Source organism: Chaetura pelagica, unplaced genomic scaffold, assembly GCF_000747805.2.
Source record: "Chaetura pelagica isolate M959 unplaced genomic scaffold, ChaPel_1.0 scaffold74, whole genome shotgun sequence".
Lineage (NCBI taxonomy): Eukaryota > Metazoa > Chordata > Aves > Apodiformes > Apodidae > Chaetura > Chaetura pelagica.
The window spans coordinates 1,948,824-1,973,882 of NW_009952982.1; the positions used below are offsets into that span (position 1 = coordinate 1,948,824).

The window sequence follows — 25,059 nt, forward strand, 5'->3', positions numbered from 1 at the left end:
CAGAGTCCTCCCTGGACGCCAGCCATGGACGGAAGAGAAGGGGAGAAGGAGAAGGAAGGAAGTTGTCTTCTGTGATCTCTGACCTTCCTCTGAGCTTACGTAGATATATGGAATGGAATATCTTTGGCCAATTTTGCTGTCCATCTAACTCAAGCCTCCTACGGGGGGGTCACAGATCTCCCCATAGTGTCTGAGCCAGCAGAGTGCAGGTGCAGCCTTGAAGCCTCAGTAGTTAGAAAAACATTCCACTGTCTTATCAGCCTAGCAGAACACACTGTTGCTAGCTACAAGAAAGCTTACTGAAGGAAAAAAAAATCAGTAAAAAGAAAAATTGGCTTCATCCTGGCTCAAACCAGGACACTTCCAACCCCTAAGATGTATGATAACATACATAACATACATAAGCATACATAACATACAAAAGCTGATAACACCAGCTGTGAAGGCCTCTGTTAACTGGTTTAATTATGTCACAGGGATTTGACCAGCAACCTTTGAAATCAATGGAGATGTATCTCTTTGCTGCAGTGCTATGAGATGGCCCCCCTCATTTTGAACATAACTATTTATACATTGATTGTTTCTTTCATTGATACCAATGGTGAAAAAGCGTGTGGCTCATTTGCTCTGTTTTAAGAATTAGGAACATTCTTGATCTGAATTGGTTTTGTCTTCTGACATTCTGAAGAAAGCAACTATGGATGCTTTATTATGGCATAATTGTTGCAATCTCTACATGAGGTTATAGCTGTTGTTTAATGTTACCAGTGTGTGATTGCAACTAGAGCATCAATATGAATGTGGAACAGATTGATGCTGGACTCTTGGGTTTAATGAAAAAACAACTTTGAAGGGTCCAACAAACACAAAAATGGCTGTGCAGTTCTGTCTCTGACCATAGTGAAAAAATGTAAGAACAGGATGGACCTATAGCACTCCTCAGACTACACTCTGAACTTCCAGAGATCAGCTGCCAAGACACAATTCAGCAAGAGGACTTAGTGTAATGTTTCAGGCCTTTACAGATATTTTTTTCCATTCATATTTTTCAATTTGTATCCGACTTGAAATCTGCTCTTGGAGAAACCACTGGAGAAATAGAGAAGCAGATATTTTAGAAGCAGATGTTCAGTGTTTTAAGTGTATTTATTGCCAATTAACCAAATATGCCAGTTTTGGGGTTTTTTTTAATGAATGTTCTAGGCTAATATAATTTCAGAGATTAGAATTGTGTAGAATGTGGTTTGCATTCAGAAACTGAGTATTAATTTTAATGTATGTGCATGGCAGTGTCTTACAAAAGGTGGCTGTTAGAGCCAAATTAAGCATTTCTAGTTGCTGTGCCTACTTGAGTGCTCACGTGCTTACACTGGCTTCTTCAATCAGTGTCCATCCAGGTTTTGTTATGAAGCTGGAAAAATTTCATTCTTTATGCAAAAATCATGTTTTCTTCTTTGCTAGAATATTAATATTGTCACAGAAGAACTTCAGTCCAGGCATAAGTGTGTTTTTCTTGAAAAACTCTTATCACATTTTTACTCTGTTGCATGGACTAAAATTGAGTATACAAATGTAATTTGTTTTCTCTTTCTTCAGAACCTCCAACTTGTTCACCAGACCAGTTTACCTGTGCAACTGGAGAGATTGACTGTATCCCAATGGCATGGCGGTGTGATGGGTTTCCAGAGTGTGATGACCAAAGTGATGAAAATAGTTGCCCCATTTGCTCTGCATCCCAGTTCCAGTGTGAGAAAGGACAGTGTATTGATGCAAACTTGCGGTGTAATGGAGAAATTGACTGCCAAGATAAATCTGATGAAGTGGATTGTGATAGTAAGATTAATTTTCCTGAACTCATTGTTCTAACATAAGCATCCATTTGGTATTCTAACTGTTCTTTATATATATTTATGATTTTTAGTTTCAAATGGGGAAAAACTGCCATAAACATAAGCCTAAGTAAGCTAACCCCTGATTCTGTTTTTCTTTTCCTCTTTCTTATTTGTTGTTCAAATTAAACTTTTCAGTAGCTACATAAATTGCTGAACGTGTAACTAGAGATATGGGGGAGGTTGTGGAAAGTATCTTTTATCCCTATTCATAATGAAAATGGGAAAGAAATTGGCACAACTTACCACATGCTCTTTTCTCCTGCATAATTACCATTTTGGCCTGCAGTTTTCATGGTATCCACTTCACCTTTGGACAGTGGTTACTGCAAGGTGCCACAGAGAGGAAGAGATTAACTTAATCCTGTGGCTAAATTGGCTATTCTGAGACTTTACTTTTAGCAAGCTGATGTTTATAATCCTGAATGTACTTTTCTATGAGAAATGTATAGACTGACGTCCAAGGAACTCTTGCTGCTGGAGCTACTTTTTATGTATGCATTCAGCTGTGGGATCTGGGTGCAGGAGAGAAGCATGGATGGGTTCATTGGCATCTTCCTTTGGTTGATGGTAAAATTGCATGTTCTCTATCAAGTGTCAAGACACAGCTGAAACAGGCACTTGTCTAAGAGCTGGCTCCATGGCTTTTAATTGCTGTACAAAATTTCAGGAGCATGTTCAGTAGTATGCCTCTTGCCCTCTGAAGCCTCTACCCACTTAGAGGCTAACCATTGCCCCTGAGCCAGCAGGGTAGATTTTTGTGAACATTGCAAGGAGCAGTTTTGTAGATTTGCAAATCTTCTGTAACTCTTAAGCCTGGACACCAGAACACCAGTACCTTCTTTGCAAACAAGAAGAGGATCAGCCAGGTCCAAGTTCCTGCCTGTCTTGTGGGAGATGGTGCTTACTACCTGAACTTCTGTTCTGCTTCGTCCATCATGGAGCCTACATGCAGTATAATGGTGCCATTACCCACACACAAAGTCAAAACTGAACGTGTATTTGGTCATCTCCCTGTGAAATGGCAGGTGTTGGTAAGCAAACTTAATGCCAGTGTTCTTGACACCATATGAACTGCAGGCACCTGCTTAGCCCTGCACAGCCCCTTTGAGGGCACAGATGAGCCTTACCATCTGGTCTAGAATAGTTGAAGACATTTCTTCAGTAGTTGAATGCTCAGTGGTTGTATGCCTAGTCTTCTGCAAGCACTTAGGCTGCCCAAGGCTATACTTTTGTCCAGGATTCCGTCTGACACTTCCCTAGAAGGGCTATGAACATACTCAGTGTCCAGGGTTAGACTGAGGGAGAAATGGCAAAAGTGGCCCCTGTACTCCTCAAGATTCTTTACAGGCCAAGGCCAGAGTGGATTCCTAAGAAAATAAAACCAATAGACCTTTCTCATCCCTTAGTGTCTCAGCCTATAAGCCACTGTGTTTGGGGAAGCGAAAGTGGCATACATTACATTTTTCTTCCTATGAGGTTTATTAAGGTGGTGAGGCACCTAACAGCCTCATGGATCAGAGGTATTTCCTTCTGGTCATTTGCAGTGATAATCACTGCCTTTCTATAAATCTGAGTTCAATGCCTTGATTCTATCAGAAGCTGCTTCTCCTGTGTCCTGGTTTCACAAGGAAAACTTTTGGAGAGTTGAGCCCGAAGCATTGGCACAGGGGTTGCAGATTATGACTAGAAGTCACCAAATAAATGTCCCTGGATATGCTTAGGGTTCTTGTCCCACATCTTCAAGACCATGGCTCTCATCTTTTTTAATTTATTGTGAAACTGTTAGCTGGTTCTCTCATACCCAGTGGAAGTCACAAGGTTAACAGTCAACTGGATTACAGTGTCACTGAAGAAACTTCATCTGTAGAACATAGGTTCAGTGCTTCAGGTTGTCCATTGCTGGATCAAGAAAATACTAGGAGTCCAAGAAGGCCCAACAGCAACAGAAGATATGGCACATAAGAAGGGAAGGGCTATTAAGTCAGAAGTCTTGATGGAAGACAAAGGACCAGCAGACAGTTACAAGAATAAGTAGAGGAGCTGGCAGTTATTGGCAAATAGAAGGGTGTGCACAGAACTTGGCCTTTCTTACAGGGCCAGCCTAAGTTTTGTGGTGGGAGTGCTAGATGCTTTTAGAGCCATCAACATGTGTGTTTTGTAAGCATCATAGGACCTTGTGCATCTGCATCCAGCTTACTGAGGGCATAACAGTCCAAATCAGGAGTTGATGCTTTCAGAGCTTCTAGCTAAGGTTTTTTGTATTTTTTTTCCCCATAAATGATTTCTGCAAACCACACCAAGTTGAAGTAAGTATGGCTATTCATGAGGTGCACTTTACAGCAACATGGGTGCTGTGATCCAAAACATGAATATGAATCTCCTCCAGAAAGAAAGAACCTTTCTTCTTTTTGCCTAGAATAACCTAAATTATGAACCTTCTAGGATTGCTGGTTATTGGCACTTGCAAGACAGTCTCTTTACTGAACACTTAATATGCTTTGGCTTGATGGAGATTCTAAATTAAATTAACAAGTCCCTTTTGCTGAAACATAAGATTCTGAATATACATAAGAAATCTAGCAGTTATTTAGCAATGTTATATTATACAGGGCTACTTCATATAGTATTATCTACATAAGGTTTTATAATAATGCCAAGTTATTACATGTTGTTAAGATGTCAGGTGATAAGCTACACTTTGTTAGTTATTGGAGGAGATTTTTGCTGATTTGATTCTAGTTTTGCCCCAATAGGACTGATTTGACTAAGGATGGGGAGTTACTGGGATAAGAATTTTATTTTATCCCCACTAAGTAGGATATATAACAAGAAGAAGGATGAATCGAAGAAATTCAAACTTGGATTTTACCCACAGCAGCAAAGTCAGGTTGTAGTGTGTGATTATAACTACTTGTTTATAATATAAAATGCACCATGGCTTCATGTCTACTTCTTTTAGTTTTTGTAAGATGCTCAAATGCTCCCATACAAGTAGTACTTAATATTTTCTTTCTTTCTGTGCAGCAGTTTGTCTACCCAATCAGTTCCGATGTGCAAGCAGCCAGTGCATCCTCCAGAAGCAGCAGTGTGACTCCTTTTCAGATTGTGTTGATGGTTCTGATGAGCTCATGTGTGGTGAGATGTCTTTCCTTGAGGTTCAAGTGCTATGTTCAGGCATAATGTCCTCCATCCCCCTGCAGAGCCACAGTCTTTGCATAGTAATATTATTTAAGGGAAGACTAGTGAATTTTGGCCAAAAACTCTCACAGATGTATTTTTCTGCTAAATATAGTCAAACTCTTCCATTGGTCTGTGCAGCAAAAGAGACTGAGCTTGCAGCATGGTGTAGCAAGTCTGTAATTCTGTTATTCCAGATAATGCTGTCCAACAGCAATAGTGAAGAGGAAATGAAGTTCCAGTGTTACTTTAAGCTACTTCTACAATGCTGCCTTGTGTAGATGTGTCTTCAGATCTATACCCAAGGGGACCTGATTCTGCTGTGCTCAGTACCTTTGAACTTGAAGAGCTGCTGCTAAGCCTACGGAGGCTTTTAAAAATGGGCAGTCCTGTGCACTGCAATTACAGGGTCAAGGTGGACACTAATTATGTGGACGAACTAACATGCAATCAATGAACAGTGTCCACAAGAGACCACAAGCTGGTCTCTGAAAGTGCTGGTAGGAAAAAAATGTAAGAAAGATGATCTTTGAGGTCCCTTCCAGCCCCTAAGATTCTATGATTCTATGATTCTAAAAGATCTTGATTTTTCTGATCAAAATATTACCTTGAATTCTCACGGCAGTAGGTATATACAAGTTCCAGGAACACTGCTGGCAGTTTCTCTATTAGTTCTTAGCAGAGTCTGTTATTTTAAAGCCCGAAGTGGACAGTAAAATTCACTTGTGCTCTGCTTGCCATTTTCTTGGTTTTGCAACCTTGGGGCAGACACATGTATGAAATTTTTCAGGTAATGGAGCAGATAAAGTGAGCATTTACTAGCTCATGAGTGGTTTAGCAAACCAATTGGAACATAGTATTTTAGAACAAAAGCAAATACATGTTCTGATCTGTCAGTAATTCATTCTGAACAAATATCTTTTGTTGGGTTTGTGTACAGAAGTGCTACAATTTGCTTAATAATGTTGCCTATAGGAACCTCGGCTAATTGTGAGGTTTTTAGTATCTTAAGAGTCATGTCAGGTTTTGTTTGAGGGAGGGAATACTAACCTCTCTGTTCTGCCCCCCAACATCCCTCAAGGTCCTAAACACCCTCTCTTTAGGTTCTCGTATTGATACCATAAAATTCGCCTCAAACCAAAACTGGGTTTCTGACACTCTTTGGTCTGATGAGACTTGAAAAAAGAGCAACACTTTTCCCTCTGTTAAAATATAACACTCTACAATCAGGTTCCTTTTTTTATTTTTCTTTAAATCATTTGAAAAATATCTCATTCATGAGCATGGCAGAAAGTGCTGGGACTGTAGCCATGACCAGCTGGTCTGAGAGTAAAAACTTGAGACAAGCTTTGAAGAGAGCAAACACACTCCCTTCTGAAGGAGGGACCTCTCTAGGTCATCATATTGATACCCTAACAGGTGTAGTGGGCCTGGGCCCCCTCAAACCATAATGGTTTTCATTGAAGAATTTCACATATGTGAAAAACAGGTGTCACATTTATTTGGCAAGAATTTTTAATGTGCTACCCATAATGGGGGGGTATGATATGTAGCTCATGTCAATTACTGCAACACTTTTTATTATTTAACTTTGGGCTATACAGGCCAGAAAGAAATAAGAAGTAAGAAGTATTTGAGATATTCTGGATTGTATTTCCTTCCAATTATAAGCTTTTTTTAGAAAGCAAGTAATATTTTAGGAAGGAAAATATTCTATTTTAAGGCTCGCATTAACTAGGAAAATATCCACTAGTTAATAACTACGCTAGCTTCCCTACTGGTAAAATCTTTTCATTTTTTAATGTTATTGCTATCCCAAATGACTTTTGAGAGAGTAAATTCCTCTATGATTAAGGGCTTCATGTTTATAAATGCCCTATATCCTTAACCTGTAGACATCGTAAGGGGAAGAGGAGGAAGCTTTCTAGGCTGTTGTAATACCAGGATAAGTAATCCTGTTATGAGACGAATTAGTTGACAGAAAGGAGAGTAACTTGCTAATACTACTCTATGTACCTGGAGGGGAAGAGGAAGCATGAAGTCTTGTGCAGTGAATCAGAACATATGGAGTTACTTATGAGTTTGATGCAGATATTTTCAAAGACAGTGTGTGAATAACTGGGAGCTGACTGATTTGTTGCACAAGCTCCAGGGCAGCAACATACATGCTCCTCCATGTTTAAACACTTCCTTTATTTTTCCTCTTCTCTTTCCAGAAAACACAAAGTCAGCCTCAGATGAGTCACAGCCACACAACAGTGCCATCGGTCCTGTCATTGGTATAATATTGTCACTTTTTGTCATGGGAGGAATGTATTTTGTTTGCCAGCGAGTGGTGTGTCAGCGCTATGCCGGGCCCAATAGTCCCTTTCCACATGAGTATGTCAGTGGCACCCCTCATGTGCCTCTTAATTTTATTGCACCGGGAAGTTCTCAGCATGGCACTTTTACTGGTAAGGATGGTAAGGACCTTACATCTAATCAGTACCATTACATTGTCTGGATTCGGAATTTTACAGGTTATTGGGAGTGCTAGATGTGGAATTTTCAAAGAGCAGAAATTACATATTGATCTGCTCAGTGGTTTTGGTATAAATCTGTTGTTTGGATCAGATATGCAAAAACTATAAGATACATTTCATTAGGCATCTTGCCAGATTTTCAGATGCAATTTTTGTGCTAGGCTGCATCTCCACAGGTATCTACCATTTTGATAGGAAATCTACAGTATTTTGCTAGTGAAAACATCCTATTTAAGTAGTTCATCCTGGTATATGTAATAAAGTCTGTGTTTTGCATAGGTGTGTCTTACCTAAGACTTACAAAACACTATGAAGAATAGTGAAGCATGAACGATAACGGAAACCAAGAATGCATGTGCCATTCAGCATTCTAGTGAGAGCTTGTTGAGTGGTTCTTTGTGTCCTGTGCTCAGATGTCCTTATTTCTGTCCTGTCCGTCAAAAGTCTTTACAAAGTTTTGTCTTGGTTGCTCATGATTGATAAATTGTTCCACAGTTGAAAGAAACAGAGGAAAGAAGGAAGCATCTTGGTTTATTATAATACAAAAAACCAGGGGATGAAGCTCCCTCCCAAAAGTTCCAACAGCAAATGAAGAACACAAGCAGTCTGGGTGTAGTTTTGTAGTCTGACTGCTCATTGTCTGAAGTGTATTTACAACATCCCCTTTCATTTAGCCCATCTCTGAGACAGCTTTTCTATTTGCTTTCAGATAAAGTAGTTATTATCTCTGTGTCTCAGTCCTTCATCTGTAAACCAGCAAAAATTCTCTACCTCACAAAGGAGTCAAAGCATCCATTCAGAGAAGTACTTGCAGCTATGATGCTGAGATTGAAGGATGACTTGAAGTACACATAAAAGCTCAGGATATTCAGCTAATAGATAAAGAACATAGAAACCTCATGTCATCAAAGTAAACACTTAAGTTATGCACCTCAAATTATTTTGCAAATGTAGAATATACTTTTTCATAGAGTAAATAGCAAATTCCTAACTGCAAAGCCCTGAGAAGAAAGAATAGACATACTTATTGTTCAGGAAGCTAGAAAGAAACTTCACCTGTAAACCTGCCAGACAGGGTCAGAATATAAGAAATCCATTCTTTGGAGTGCTTGGAGTCTGCTTTTAATGTCAGCTGAGAATGAGATAGATTATAAAATGAAAATATGTGGCAGTTCTTCATATTAAACAATTTATTGAGATGTGCTAATTTTTTCTTCTAGCCACAGCTTTGAAGATAGCCAGGTACAACGTAATTTATCCTTTCTCATCCTTTAATGACTGTGGTCAGCTGTTCCTACTTAAATTATGTTTTTATGTTTATCAGCAGGGGTTTTTTTGTGACAGGAAAAAAAATTTGAGGATTAAATGATTGCAGGTGAAATTTTTGCCATGGTTTTTTTGACTGGCCTTCACACTAAAGCTTTTTTAATTAAAGCAAGTATTGGTGGCTTTCATCTGTACTTCTGTAGGTGCTAAACAAAGCTGTCATTGCAATTCTCATTCGTATTTGTTTGTTTGTTCTAATCCATATTGCTCTGACAAGTTACAACACCTAAAAGTATTACCATTCTTATGAAAGACAGATTCTTGATACTATGGCTTTACCAAAAAAAAAAGTAGTCATGAATTATGATCTTGCAATAAATGTTTTCTGCAGCTGAAAATTTTCTGAAAACTTCCCAAACTAAACTCTTCTATTAGTACTGAACAGTCTAAAAGAAGAAGAAGCTGAAAATGTATTGTATTAAGACACCTTGGAGAATGTTGTCTTCCCTTTTCCTGTCACCCAGGTTTTCTTCCTTTTGCCTTTGCTGATTTTCAGTTTAACCAGTAATAATTTTTGCTGTTGTTCATGTATTTGCAATTTAATTTCTTTGGATGGAAATGAAAAATTTGGAGGTCTCTAGTTGGTTTTCTTGGGCAATGTATAATGGTTTCTTCGCAAATGCCGGAGTTTCTTTAATTTGAAAATTTCTTGGTTAACAATTCAGGTGAAATGCTTGGATCAGCTGTTCTAGAGATTCCTTTTTGAGCAGAGTGTGAGAGCAGGTTGTGAGTTCAATGCTGCAGTTAGGAAATAGGTGGTCTGGGCATGAAATGTTTTCTTTACAGAATGTGATGTTCCTTGTGATCCTGAGGTTTTCATATAAAACACTGTTCCCAAAGTGACAACCAGTAGCATTGAACAGGTTTGCTGAGCTGTGGGTTTGTTTTCTGTTTTGCATTCATAGCTAAAGCTGCAGTTTACCTAACTTTGTTTTCCTCTCTGTCTCACTGCAGGCATCTCTTGCGGAAAGTCAATGATTAGCTCCATGAGTCTCATGGGAGGAAGCAGTGGTGCTCCCTTGTATGACAGAAACCATGTTACCGGAGCCTCTTCAAGTAGTTCATCCAGCACTAAAGCCACTTTCTACCCACAGGTATGTATTGAAAATATGCCTGTGAGTTAGATATCTCCCACTTCTGAAGAAGAGGAAGATGAAAATTTGTGCTACTAAATAGAATGTTATTAATGGTTGTTCTTGGGTGTTACTGTTCATGATATACAGGCCCAGTCCAACAACCACTGAAATTCACAAAAGGGCTTTGTTTTACGTCAAGATTACACAATGCTATGTGATGTCTGACAGATGGTACTCAGCTGAGTTGTTTCTGGGCACTTCTGTTCTTCTGTCTAGACTTCCTTGGAGATGCCATCTCTTTGTAAAGTCTGATGTCAATGGCCAAATGACATTTTGCACTGCATAATACTGCAGGCACATGTGGAATAAAAAGACAAGACAGGACAGGACTGGAATGCAAACATACAAGATATAAGGTTGGATTGCTGCTTAGATAAAGTGTTGATTGTTGATTCAGAGAACCAAGTGCGTACACTAGGTGAAAACACTGGTACCAGCAGAGGTTACTTTGCTTGGTTTTTTTTCAGCTGTAAGTTAGCTCCATTTCTGACTTCTAACAATTTCAAGTGGCAGAATTTTTGTTCCCATATCAGGGTTTCATGACTTCAAAGACATATACTATGACTAGAAGTGATTATCTAAGAATATGTGGGAAAGACATGCAAAGGTTACTATTTGCCAACATTTTGTCATATGACAGTTTTTTCCTTAGTGCTTCAGAGCAATACATACATTCACTCTTCTGTTCACACAGATTTGCAGAGTCAATCTGTTACCTATTGAGGTGATTTTTCAGTAGTATTTAATGAGAAGCCCACATACTGTGTGGGTGCATGTGCATTTGTGTTTATATGTAAATTTATATGTATGAGTCTTTTGATTTGTAGTGTTTTGACCAATGGCAAATGTGCTATCTCTCCCCTATAAGACAGACAAAGATGGAACAGAGAGACTTGTGAGCTATTGCTACAGTAAAATTGGTTACTTGCTTCTTGTGTTACCTTCTCAGTGCAGCCATCAATAAGCTAGGCACAGCTAGCAGATGTTTGGAACTCAGCAGCCCTTGTAGCTTGTTTCATAAGTTTATCATGGGTTAGTGTTGGTAGTGGGGGTGGGGAACACAGAGGTGGCTGCTGTAGAGAAGCTGCTGGAAGCTCCCCCCAGCTCCAATTCTGGCCCTGCCTCTGGCCAAGGCCAAGGCTATCAGCAATGATGGATGCACCGCTGCTGTTCATATTCAAGAAGGGGAAAACAAATCTGATACAAGACCTGCAGGACAGAGGAAGGTAAGAGCAATGCCTGAGCAGAGATACCACGTTCAGAGAGGAAGGAGGGGGAGGAAGAGGAGGTGCCCAAGCAGAAATTTCCCTGCAGCCTGTGGTTAGATGCAGGCTGTGCTGAGGCGGCAGGCTGTCCCACTGCAGCACATGGAGAGCACAATAGAGCAGCTTGTGAAGGACAACAGTGAAGCAGATGCAACCAGGGAGGACCCCATGCCTGGGGAGAAGACTGCACCCAAAGCTGTCCGTGACTCTGTGGGAAGCTGAGTCTAGAGCAGTCTGTTTCTGAAGGATTGCACCTTGTGGGAGGGACTTGTAAGAGGGGTTTGTGAATGACCTTTTCACGTGGGAGGGACCCTGCACTGGAGCAAGGGAAGGCCGTGAGAAGTCTTCCCCCTAGGAGGAAGGAGCAGCAGAAAACTGTGTGGTGAACTTGATCATAAGCCCCCATTTCCCATCCCCCTGTGCCACTGAGGTAGAGGAGGTAGAGAAATCGGGAGGAAGGTATTTAAGATCTGGTTTTGTTTTCTCTTTCTCCTGTTCTGGTTTGATCGGTGATAAATTTATTTTTTCCCCATGTTGAGTCAGTGACCCTAAATTGTGAGTGAAATCCTCCCTGCCCTTTCCTTGAGCCATTTCCTCAAGCTTTTAACTGGATATTCTCCTCCACATCCCACAGTGCCGGTGGGAGAGGGTGGTATGGCGCGGGGGAGGGTGAGTGAGCAGACGTGGTTGTTACCGACTGGGCCTAAACTGCCACACTTAGGCTTCATTTACGCTTCTCGCTAACATGACGAACAATTTCATGCTAATACCTGATTGGTGTGTTAGTGCCACACTAAAAAAGGATGAGTGGAAAAAACTTAGCTGAATTTATATTAAAAAAAACCCCTTAATTTATAATCATGAAAGCGGAAAGAAGCCCAAGAGTTGATCTGCCTGTGCCATTCTAGTGGGATGTGTTGGCCAAAAGACCATTGGACTTTTGGCCTAAGATAATCTGGCTGTTACTGGAGATTCCTCTTCCACACTTTATGCTCCAGGCTAATTCAGCCAGGGCCTATGAAGACAATACAGCCTTCCCTTAGGAAAGACATGGTGGATTCCTAGAAGGAAGCTGTTGCAAGGGCTTTGTTACATTAAAGTTACTGCTTAATCCAAATATTTTGGTTAGTTCTACCTAGTAGCTAATTACTCAGTTTCAGGTTAATAATAGAAAGGAGAGATCTAAGAATCTAGTCATCTTGGCTTCTTTGTTTTGTTTAAGACATTGTAGTGGTACTGAGAGATGATCCAATGAATAGAGACTAGGAAAGAATTTATGTCAATGGAGTTATGCCAGTTTATATACCTGGCCACAGGTGTGCCAGCTGATACTGTTTTTGTATTTAATCTCAGTGTGAAGTGGTATTGATGTAGCTCAGGGTGCTAGTAGGAAAACCTTCAGAAGTAGCATGCAGTGCTTCTCCAAGGAAGAGAATTTCTGGAAAATACTCTTGAGACAATTACTGATTTCCCACAGCTGGCAATGGGTGGTATTCAAGCTTATCTCTCCTCACTTGAATCTGGATGCTAGGCTTGTCAGTATTAGCAGTGAAGAGCACAATGCAATGGCCAGGAATCACTTTGCTAAATGCTGCACAATGAAGACCAAAACAATGATCTCTATTACTGTGATTTTACAGTAGTATTATGAGAGAAGAACAGAAGAAGAAAGGACACAGAGTCACAGAATTGTCATGGTTGGAAAGGACCTCTGAGACCACCGAGTCCAACCATCAGTACAAAAAAACACAACAACCCAACCAAACAAACACAAACAACCACACACACACACCCCATCAGAAAACACCCACAAAACCCCTCACAACCTTGGCCACTAGCACACGCCTTGAAGTGCCACATCTACACATTTCTCGTATACCTCCAAGGATGGTGACTCAACCACTTCCCTGCACAGGCTTTTCCAGTGCCTGGCCACTCTTTCAGTATAGAAATTCTTCCCAATATCCAATCTAAACCTCCTCTGCCACAACTTCAGGCCATTTCCTCTGGTCCTATCTGGCCTATCCTCTGGTCCCTATTTACTTGGGAGAAGAGGCCAACATCCACCTCCTGACATCCTCCTTTTAGGTAGTTGTGGAGGGCAGTGAGGTCTCCCCTCAGCCTCCTCCAAACTAAGCAACCCCAGTTCCTTCATCTGCTCCTCCTATTACTTGTTCTCTAGACCCTTCACCAGCTTGGTAGCTCTCCTCTGAACACTCTCAATGTCCTTCTTATAGTGAGGGGCCCAGAACTGAACACAGTACTCAAGGTGCAGCATCACTGGTATTGGGTGCAAGGGCATGATCACTTCCCTACTTCTGCTGTCCATGCTATTCCTGATGCAGGCCAGGATTCTATTTGCCTTCTTGGCCACCTGAGTTAATAATAGAAAGGAGAGATCTAAGAATCTAGTCATCTTGGCTTCTTTGTTTTGTTTAAGACATTGTAGTGGTACTGAGAGATGATCCAATGAATAGAGACTAGGAAAGAATTTATGTCAATGGAGTTATGCCAGTTTATATACCTGGCCACAGGTGTGCCAGCTGATACTGTTTTTGTATTTAATCTCAGTGTGAAGTGGTATTGATGTAGCTCAGGGTGCTAGTAGGAAAACCTTCAGAAGTAGCATGCAGTGCTTCTCCAAGGAAGAGAATTTCTGGAAAATACTCTTGAGACAATTACTGATTTCCCACAGCTGGCAATGGGTGGTATTCAAGCTTATCTCTCCTCACTTGAATCTGGATGCTAGGCTTGTCAGTATTAGCAGTGAAGAGCACAATGCAATGGCCAGGAATCACTTTGCTAAATGCTGCACAATGAAGACCAAAACAATGATCTCTATTACTGTGATTTTACAGTAGTATTATGAGAGAAGAACAGAAGAAGAAAGGACACAGAGTCACAGAATTGTCATGGTTGGAAAGGACCTCTGAGACCACCGAGTCCAACCATCAGTACAAAAAAACACAACAACCCAACCAAACAAACACAAACAACCACACACACACACCCCATCAGAAAACACCCACAAAACCCCTCACAACCTTGGCCACTAGCACACGCCTTGAAGTGCCACATCTACACATTTCTCGTATACCTCCAAGGATGGTGACTCAACCACTTCCCTGCACAGGCTTTTCCAGTGCCTGGCCACTCTTTCAGTATAGAAATTCTTCCCAATATCCAATCTAAACCTCCTCTGCCACAACTTCAGGCCATTTCCTCTGGTCCTATCTGGCCTATCCTCTGGTCCCTATTTACTTGGGAGAAGAGGCCAACATCCACCTCCTGACATCCTCCTTTTAGGTAGTTGTGGAGGGCAGTGAGGTCTCCCCTCAGCCTCCTCCAAACTAAGCAACCCCAGTTCCTTCATCTGCTCCTCCTATTACTTGTTCTCTAGACCCTTCACCAGCTTGGTAGCTCTCCTCTGAACACTCTCAATGTCCTTCTTATAGTGAGGGGCCCAGAACTGAACACAGTACTCAAGGTGCAGCATCACTGGTATTGGGTGCAAGGGCATGATCACTTCCCTACTTCTGCTGTCCATGCTATTCCTGATGCAGGCCAGGATGCTATTTGCCTTCTTGGCCACCTGAGCACACTGCTGGCTCATGTTCATCCAGCTATCAACCAGCACCCCCAGGTCCTTTTCTGCTGGGCAGCTTTCCAGCCACTCTTCCCCAAGCCTGTAGCATTGCCTGGGCTTGTTGTGACTGAAATGCAGGACCTGGCATTTGGCCTTATTGAACCTCATACGATTGGCCTCAGCCCATCCAGCCTGTCCAGGTCCCTCTGTAGAGCCTTTCTACCCTCTAGCAGATCAACACTTCCACCCAATTTGACGTCATCTGCAAACTAACTGGTTACAATACTGTCATGGTCACTGGGGCAGGCCATAGCCCTAGGCAGAATTCCCAAGGCAGGATGTGTACAAGACGCTCACATCAGTAGGAAGGCGTTATCATCAACACCAATGCTGTATTTTTCCATATTGGAAGGAATGAACACTGTCCTTTTTTTTAGGCCAGTGTCCTGCTTGCAGTGTCAGGGTTTCTGCTTCCTGCTAGAGAAAGTCTCCGAAAAAGGATGCTGAACCATAATAAGCTGTTTTCCTAGTGCAAGTGTTACCAGCAATCATGTATATGCACACACACAGGCTAGGCAGGCTATAACTATTTTTTAGCTCTTAGGCTCTTGGCATTGTGAACTGTGCCAGCAGTAAAAAGGAAGTATTCAGGGAAGGATGGAGTTGTATTAATTATAGCAGAGGAACTTGGTTCCAACTTGGTTCCTTCCGACTCAGCTGTTATTTTCAAAATATGTAGAGTTGTATGATTAGTCCAAACTTTACTACTGCTTTTTCCTATTATTTCTAGATCTTGAACCCACCTCCTTCACCGGCTACTGATCGCTCCCTGTATAATGCAGAGATGTTTTATTCCTCAAACATTCCTTCAAGCACGAGATCGTACAGGTACAGCTCTGATAAAAATATTTGCTAAATCTACTGTTGATCTGTTCTTTAGTTTTGGAACTTAAGCAAATTGTTCTTGTTCAGACTTCAACTTGTTTAAAAAAACCTTTCTTAATAAATAACCATTCAAATGGAAATTATGCCAGTTTTTGTCTTAAACATTGGCTTTGTGTTCTTACTTCGACACAACAGGGTTTAGCACATTTCAATACATTGTTGCTGAGTAATAATGCAATATATGTAGGTTATATTGCTACATAACAGTGACTTAGCATCCTGTATACAGAAGGTTGGTGTTTTCTTTTCTGTTTCTCAAGCTTATTTTAAAAATCGTTATTGAGTCAACCTGTTTGCTAGTAACTGGGCTAAATGGTCATATCGGTCTCCTCTGGTGGGTCAGGGGCTGGAAGAATGAACTGCTGCCTTTTTTCCCCAAATAGCAACAAATGCATGTACCTTTTTATTTTTTATTTTATTTTATTTTTCTTTTTTCTTTTACAGGCCATACCTTGTACAAGGGATAGCTCCACCCACAACCCCATGCAGCACAGATGTTTGTGACAGTGACTATACTACTAGTCGATGGAAGGCCAACAAATACTATATTGATTTAAACTCAGACTCAGACCCTTATCCCCCTCCACCCACACCTCGCAGTCAGTACATGTCAGCAGAAGAAAGTTGCCCTCCATCTCCAGCCACAGAACGAAGCTATTTTCACCTCTATCCCCCTCCACCCTCTCCTTGTACAGACTCCTCCTGACCTCAACAGAAGGAACTTTTCCTGTAAATATTTTTAAATATGAACAGATTTTAAAAATATATTATATGATTTTAAAACAAATTGGGGTGTGAATTTAAAAAAAGAAATGTGAATAAAAATGGGTGGGAGGGATGGGACTGTGAACAATTGTACAGAGGAAGAATATTTATAAAATTGGTGGGTTTTATTACTTAATTTCTATTTTTCTGTGCCATATTTGCCTTTTTGGAATAATGAAAATGACTCAGTCTCCAAAGGATCTGGGAAGGGAATGTTGAGCCTTTTTGCATTTTTAAGTCACCTTTTTACCTGCAAGGTGTTTGCACGGGCATGTAGCAAGAGGACATGGGGCAACGGTTTAAAATTCGAAGAGGGGAGATTTAGATCAGGTGTTAGGAGGAAATTATTTACTATGAGGGTGGTAAGCCACTGGAACAGGATGCCCAGGGAAGTCCCATCCCTGGCAGTATTCAAGACCAGGGTGGATGGGGCTTGAAGCAACCTGATCTAATGGGAGGTGTCCCTGCCCGTGCAGGGAGATTGGATCTAGATGATCTTTAAGGTTCCTTCCAATCCTAACCCTTCTATGATTCTACAATAAGTGTAATTAATTATTTATATTAATGTAAGCCAAGAAAGCAAAGTGGCTTGTGGGAGAAGGAGTCTAAAGAATGATGTACATTTATTCAAAGAGAAGAAAAACATGTTTAAATAAAATTTTTAGTTTCTTGTCTCTTCACCACCACTGAGAGAAAATGTGCAAAGATCACAGCCCTCAGATGCTCCTCTCTGTAAATGAGTTGAATGCTTCCCAGCAGGACTTGTATGCTGATGCTTGGATTTCAAATCTTCCTCTCCATTTGCTTAACACTGAACTGGAAGAACACTGCTTTTGGCCAAAACGTCCAGTTTAACTAGACCCACAGGCATCATGCTCTACCTCATGTCAGTGCCACTCTGTATATAGCCAATTCTGGAAGTGACTCAATCTAAAAAAGATAACTAGCCCTAAACCACTTTGTTTAGCTCCAATCAGTTCCGCAGTTCACTAGGTGAAGGGTAGCAAAAGCAGTTGTGTTGACCTGTGGGTGAGTGCAAGGGTCAAGTTTAAAGACGTAGTTAAGCTAAGAGAAACACCTGACAAACTGTTTGATGACTGACTTGGAAGAGACTGTAATAGCTGCTTCCTCTTTTTCCCAAAAGTCCAGTAATTCACTGTGCTAGATCTCTGAGATGTTCATCTGTATTGACTTCATCAGAAAATTGCTGAATCTCTGTTCAGTTTCCAAAGTGGAGTGATACAGTCATTTGTATTCATTTAAATAAGGAAAGTTGTTTGTTTTTTTATTGTTTTTTGTAGATAATGACATAGCTCAAAACAAAAATTTCTGCCAGTCAGACAGTTTAGTAATATCTCATAATAATTTTCCACAAAATTAGTTCAGAATTAGAAGTAGAAAGAAAAATCATAAAGGAGGAAGGAGACATTTAATTATAGTTGTGTTGAAATAAAAAAGATAAACTCTCATACAAACTCTTGTAATCTAAGGACATAAAAATGAGCAAAGTGCTTATGTTCCCAACTCCCACCAAAAAAAAAAAACCCTTTGGGAATTGGGGACTAGGATCTGTCCCTTTCCAAATGCAGAAGATAAATTTTTGCTTTGATTGCTCTCTTGCAGTAACAAATGAGATTGGGTGTTGTATGGCACTTTATGAATTCAGGTCTGGTGATGATAATGTGACTACCTATTTGGGACATCTGAGGGAAGTTTTGAATATGCAAATTTGCATCTGTTTCTGCAGCTGCTGAGCAACAGATGTGTTAGGCCTTTGACAGCCTTAATATTGTTGGCAACAATGAAAACTTTTCTTGTTTGAACTTAAATTGTACTTGGGTTTGGGTCTTTTCAAAAGTTATTTGAACCATGTAACTCTGGGACAGAGATCTTGCTTGTGGTGGTGAAGGGGCTGGGACCACAGTGTTCTGATCCAGTTTGCTTTGTTTTTCCAGTTCTGTTCTTCCTATCTATGTTGTTCAAGGATTGGATTTGTGCTCTTACTGGTATGTTACTAAAACTCTTCAAGAAGCTTTTACCACCCTCATGTTTAAATTGGCACTTGACAGTCTGATTCCAAAGAAGATGCTCGCTATTTTTCATGGAGAAAAATGCAGCATTGAAGTTTAGGAATATGTTAATTCCCCATTATCAACATTAGTAATACTGTAGTATACCGAGAGGGACAAGATTGTAGGTTGTTACTCTTAGAATGACTTGGCAGATATCTGGAAAAGTATTAATGGTTCAGTGAAACAAAGCAATTCTCATGTGTTCATGTTCCAGTGAACTAAATTAGATCCACAGGGTATTTTATGTACCACATCAATCATATAAAGGAGTACTTTTTCTGCATTACAGCAGTTAGTTTCATGTCCTATGTAATTTTGTGCATGATAAATATTCACTATTTATAGTATTCATTAATCTAGTTGCTTTGTGTTACAGTTCTAGCTTAGAGACATATTACATTACTTTATCTGTATTCCTGTGGTGACACCGGATGCAAAATTACTTTTTTTTTTCTACTCATTAAACTACTGATCTTTTTGCAGAGCCACAACCCTGTAACAGTCATAACCATTTCATCTGAAGACTTGTATGCTATTACAAAGTTTGGAGTTCAGTCCAAGAAAATTAATATTCTTGCTGAGAGCTAAACTGTCTAAAGAGTCAAATTCTACTGGAGCTTGGCTGTTCAAAATGAAGGAAGCACTTGCTGAATGAGGTTGGATTAATTGCATACATTTTGTTTTCAGTTGAACATCCATAGCCTCCTGCTGCTGCTTTCTGAGAAATTGCCTCATCTGAGGCATTTGAAGTTTGGTGATCAGAATCTAAGACCCACATTGCTCCATAATGCTGACTTTAAAAGCTGTTTCTAAAAAAAAAAAAAATTGTATTCAAATTTCACATTGTAACATTTAAATACTAAATATTACTTTTTTGTTGCTGCAGACTATATATTTTGAAAGGACTACTGCCCTCCTGATGCTAGAAAAAAACAGAAAGAAAATTTGAATGACAAAGAGCAACTTCTCCCCAAAAGTATCCTCAGTGGGCTCTTAGTGGTTTCCATCCTGTGGACTTTCAGGCTAAAATGTAGAAATTAGGTGCTATTTTCTTCTAGATCAGGATGAGAGAAAGAGTCGCAGGGAAGTAGTGAATGCATATGACAGGTTGTGGCTGTGGCAGTTCAAAGCTGAATAAGATAGAAATAGGGGAAAGCTGTATTTTGGTGAGGTTTAGGCACAGTTTTAATAGTGCAAAAGTTTTCTGTGAGAAAGTTAACTGAATTAGAAGAGTTCTCCCCTGAGAACCTGCAGGGGGATACATGTGTTTGGACTACCTGTGTGAGCTTGTGACTACTTGAATCAGTGTTTTCAACCACTATCTTCCAAGGCCATTATGACTGCCTATTAGCACTTGAAACAGCTCAGGGTGTAATACAGAACTGTGTCTGGAGAGCAGCTAGTAGTGGAAAAATTGTATGATTGATTCTGTGTTACATTTAAAGGACAGATGTCCTAGCAGAGAACCTTTCAGTGCAGTCAAAGAAGCAATGTGTTCAGGTCATCTTCTCTCATGTCCTATTTGCACGACATATGTAGCAGCAGTGTAAAGTTGTAACGTTAATGGACAAGACATGATCTTCTTTCTTTAATTTCAAGTAAAATTTTTTGTAAATTATAGCTTGACTATACTTCAGCTGTCAACAGCCATTGCACCCTGAATTTTGCAATGTAGATTCTGAGGAAACTCCATTAGCACTACCCCAGCTGTCTTACTGGTTCAGTTCTCTTCTGTTTGGACAGATTGCTAAAGAGCACTTAGGCTCTTAAGCTAAATCTGTATGTTTTCTTTAGTACAGCGTCATAGTACAAAATGCCACAAGTCTAAAAATGAGATTGTGCCATTATCAACATGTTCTAAAGAGGAAGGCAGACATGAGTAGAAATGAGTTTCATCTTTTGGAATAATGGGTTTGACATTCAGTAGTAAAACTTGATCTCTCTGGTTTGCAAAGGGTGCAAGCATTTCCCTAAAAATTCTGGTTCTTTTCAAAGTAGCAGCAAAATGGTCTTTTTCCTCAACACCTTTTCCACACACCTAGGAATCAAGGAATCTTCATCTGATAGCCAGAAGGCCATATGCTAGATCTAGGATTCATCATGTTCTCCACATTTTTATGCTAACTATAATCTTCTGGATTCTGGGGCATTTGAAATCCTGAAGCTTTGTGCACAGTGATGAAGAAGAATTTGGAAGCAGAAGCACTTAGTAAGGGCTGGTCACACCGGGCTGGTCTGCCAGTCACACTGTGTTCCTCCATTGCCTGCAGGCTCAGATCTCTGTTAGGGACAGCTCCTGTGCTACCCATCATCAGAGCTTCTGGAGCATGTTGTACTACTTTATGAGTGTGATCAGTCAGACTTCATTAAAGATACGTATCCCACTTGCTTCAAGGATTTTCAGAAGCAGATCTTTTCTGATGTCAGTTATTTTGTTGGGGGTATATGCTGAATCAATCCAAATTATTAGTTGTGCTTACAATTGTACTACAAGTGATATCCATTAATGTCAGGAAATTAAAACAGAAGACAAGCATGTTCCAAATAATTAATGACACACAAGAGTCCATAGCATGGAGCCCTGAATTAGAAGTAACATATTTCCTGTTACAGTGCTGAAGGTCATTTTACAAATGTCCATGTTTGGACAGAGCCACAGTCCCATATGATAGTTGTTTAGTAATCAGTTACTCCGTTGTTTCTATGCTTTTATTATGACTTCGTTATGAATTATTAGTACAGTCTTCACTGTAAATTCAGGGAAGGTTGAATCTTAAATTCTGAGGGATGTCTGCTAGTTCTGCTGTTTCCTTAGGTACTGCAACACTTCCTGTTCATCATTAAATGTAAATCCCCCTTTCTTCAGCTATTGTAAGTTTAGCTAAACAGCTTAAGGTGTTTACCACATATTAAAATAATTATTAGTATGCGTAGATATTTCAAATCCTGTCAGGTCTTCTAGCTTTCCTTCCTAAGAACATTTACTGTAGTTTCTGTAAAGGGAATTTTTCTTTAATTTGTTTATTTTGAAGTTTGTCAACTATGCTGTGTGCTTTTGCACATAAGATTGTACTCCCTGGAGGGAAAAAAAAAAAAAAAGAAAAAAAATGGCTTTAAAACAATATTAAGGATAGGATTTATGGAAATAAGTCTGATACAATGGCTTCTGCATTCCACAACAAAATCCTTCAAAATGCCGTGTCCTGACATACTGACTGTGACAGCAAGCTGCTGCATCCTGTCCCCAGCATGAGCCATGCCCTTGTTGCAGCCCACCTCAGGAGTCCGGAACTTCCAGCCAACACAGAATCCTGATGGATGGAAGACCACAATGGCCGTTCCCAACTGGGTCATTTTATATTGAAAAAATACGTTCAGAGAATATACTTAGAAGGACTTAACCAGAGGAGAAAAACAAGTTTGACAGCTATAGTAAGTGACTAGCATTAATGTCTTTGCAAGGTAGGTACTCCCCCTAACACACCTTTCTTTAAATAAACCTGCTAAACCCTGTGACAGCATTTCCAGGGTAGCTGTATTTGACAAAGGTAGTGATATTCTGGTTTGATTTGTACAGAGATCTTGCAGTGTGTAAATAAGTATAAAAGTATTTTAGTTGCAATTACAAACACAATTGTAAAAGGAATTCATCAGGCTACAGAGATAAAACAAAAGCAGTTGAAAATGGGAGGACTGTTTTGGTTTTGCATGTAAAATATGGAGGGCATTGTAAGAAAATCTCTTAACCCAGGCTGCTTTCCTACCTGTTTGTATCATAATTGCTGCTACTGTAAATGTACATGAACATACAAAGAGTACCAAGAATTTTTATTATAAAACCCACACACATATTAAAATGTGTATTCTGCAAACAACCTAATAATTTCAACTTTCTATATGTATAATTTTGTAGGATTTGTTAATACAGAAGACAAACAAACCAAATACTTCAGTGCCTTGCACATTTTGCAGTTCACCGTATTAAATGGGGAAAAAAGTAAAGCCTCAAATCACAAGCATCCCCAGTTTTCACTAAGCTTTGTATCATTGTTAGGGTTCTCTTCAGTTAAAATACATAACATCTACAAGTTGTGGAACTAAGTGAAAGCTGACAACTTCTGAATTTTTTGGAACATGCATCTTGAATTGGTAATATAATGGAATTTCTCTTGAATGTATTGTTTCAAGTGAACTTTGATTTACATATTTCTATCTATTTCAACAGAAGTCTTGATACCTGTCAAAAATACATAATATTTTTTAAAAGATAATGCCAGTAACCGATGCTTAGGTATTTGGCAATTAAATTGACACTATTTTCAGATTGTCACTATGTTTCATTAGAGCCATAAAATCTTTGTTATGTTACAGAAAGTCTTTACCAATTGTTTTTCCAAGCATGACCTTCTAGTATACAAATGAACTTGGTAATACTGTCCTATGAAAAACTTTTCTGAGGCTTTTATCACTTCAGACCATTATAAGTTAACCATTTTTAAGTAATTAAACCACAATGTTTCTTTATGTTAACAAAACCAAAGTCTTGTTTGAAGTACCTGGTATTTTGTATAAATATCTGTACAGATAACAGACTCTGTATTTGTACTATAGGTTATGTAGATTTTGTTTTATAATAAATACTTGTAAAATATTTCATTAGCAGCCCTATTTATGAGCGAAGCTATTTTATCTCCTTCAGTAAAGACAACCAGCCAGTATCACAATTGGTTAGGTGCTATGTAAGGATAATGTTGCTGTCTCCTTGTTTATACTTTTAAAGCGTACAATAACAGCAACAGCAAGCAGATGAAGCAGAAAACTGATTACCTTTAGAACTGCAATTGCTGGCTACCTATAGAATTTAACACAAGTTTGTTAGTATCATGACCTTATAACAAAACATTACCCTCTATAGGAATCATCTTTGTTTTTTGACTAGACCAGATGTTTTTCTGGTTTTTTAATTGTATGGTATCTTTTAAATTGACACTGTAGTAAGTAAATATAGTAAGTAAAGTAAATCTTTTAACTCATTACTTTTTTTTTTTCTTTTTTTTTTTTTTTTTGAATGAGCATACTTGACAGTTAATTCCACTGAGTCTAATGTGGTCTTGATTTCAGCAGTCAATATTGATGGTCTCAATTTTTTAAAATTTACCATCTTAACTTAAAAGACAAAATAATCTTTAATCAAGATACCCTTTCTCCTGCATGCTGGTTAGATGAGAGTCAGAATGAAGTCAGTCTTTCTGAACAGTCATCAGCAGCCCTGGTGATGTCTGAATTCCATTTCTTGGCATTTTTCCAGGGTAAGAAAATACAGCATAGAAACTCAGGCATGAGTTTTCTGCAGAGTTCTTTTCAGGTTTTGTATTGTAATGAACCAGAAAATTAAGTTTTTTCCTCTTAGCCACATTATCCTTGCTAATAATGTTTCATATATATGGATCCTTGGACCAGCAATGTGATGACTGCCTAATGCTAATGACTTATGTGGTTTGAGGAAAAAAACTGAAAGATCTGGACTTCTGGAGCTGTGTTAGAAAATTTGGACCAAATTACCCTGAAGAATAGAAAGCTTTTTAGGATTTCATGTGGCGTGAAGCACAGCCCATGTCGGCCCACTCTTTTTAGAACTTTTGCCTGTACCTGAGCTTTCTCACACCTGAAAAGATGGCACATGGTCTTCATCTCTTGTAGTGGACCCTGACTGATACTGACCCTGACTGATAGTGGCTGGTTGCAGGGAAATGTTTGATACATGTATCCCACACAAGCAATACAGATTTCTGCATGGCATATCTATTACTCCTTCTCCTCCAGTGCCTTAATCCCAGATGTTTCAGCATGTCTCTTGAAACTGGAGGATGCGGTATTTTCTTTTTCCTCCAGAAAAGTTTGCTTAGCTGTCTGACTGGATCTTTGTAGTCTTACACTCCACAGCTTAAAGATTCCTTAGTGCATTAACTGGGAAATACAGCTCTGTGTGCAAAGATGGGATCTGGGCTTGCCCTAATTGAGGTGAATGCCTTCTGTTAAAATTTCCTGAAGGGAGAGCTACTTTGGCAATAAATCTGATTTAAGGGATAGCAACAGCTTTAACAATCTACTGCTTAGGAAATGATGCTTGTTACTGAACATTGCATAGCCCAGAAGGGTATAAGAAGGACTCATGAGAACAGAGCCAATATTTATCTTGTATTTTAATTTAGCTCATTAGGCTATCATTACAGATTTGTTCAGGACTAATTCTTAGAGAATCTCTCTTTTAGGATCTAAATTCAACCTAGATTGTAGAGAACAGATTTAGTGCTTATGTTCATTTTACTGGTGTCATTGTACTACACGTAGGCTATCACTAAAACTGAGAAGC

General features: G+C 39.5%; 1 protein-coding gene across 2 annotated transcripts in view; it reads left to right on the forward strand.

Moving 5' to 3' along the window:
* Positions 1 to 16,650, forward strand: part of LRP5 (low density lipoprotein receptor-related protein 5) — a 126,885-nt gene extending 110,235 nt beyond the window's left edge. Inside the window, exons 17-22 of one of the 2 annotated variants that reach the window (XM_009996428.1) lie at positions 1,597 to 1,833; positions 4,917 to 5,027; positions 7,286 to 7,522; positions 9,872 to 10,011; positions 15,695 to 15,792; positions 16,294 to 16,650. In XM_009996428.1, the coding sequence (XP_009994730.1) occupies positions 1,597 to 1,833; positions 4,917 to 5,027; positions 7,286 to 7,522; positions 9,872 to 10,011; positions 15,695 to 15,792; positions 16,294 to 16,555 (1,085 nt within the window). In that variant the 3' untranslated portion in view covers positions 16,556 to 16,650. Of the gene's footprint in view, positions 1 to 1,596; positions 1,834 to 4,916; positions 5,028 to 7,285; positions 7,523 to 9,871; positions 10,012 to 15,694; positions 15,793 to 16,287 lie in introns of both variants that reach the window. The other variant, XM_009996429.1, reaches the window with a different exon arrangement.
* The last annotated feature ends 8,409 nt before the right edge of the window (positions 16,651 to 25,059 follow it).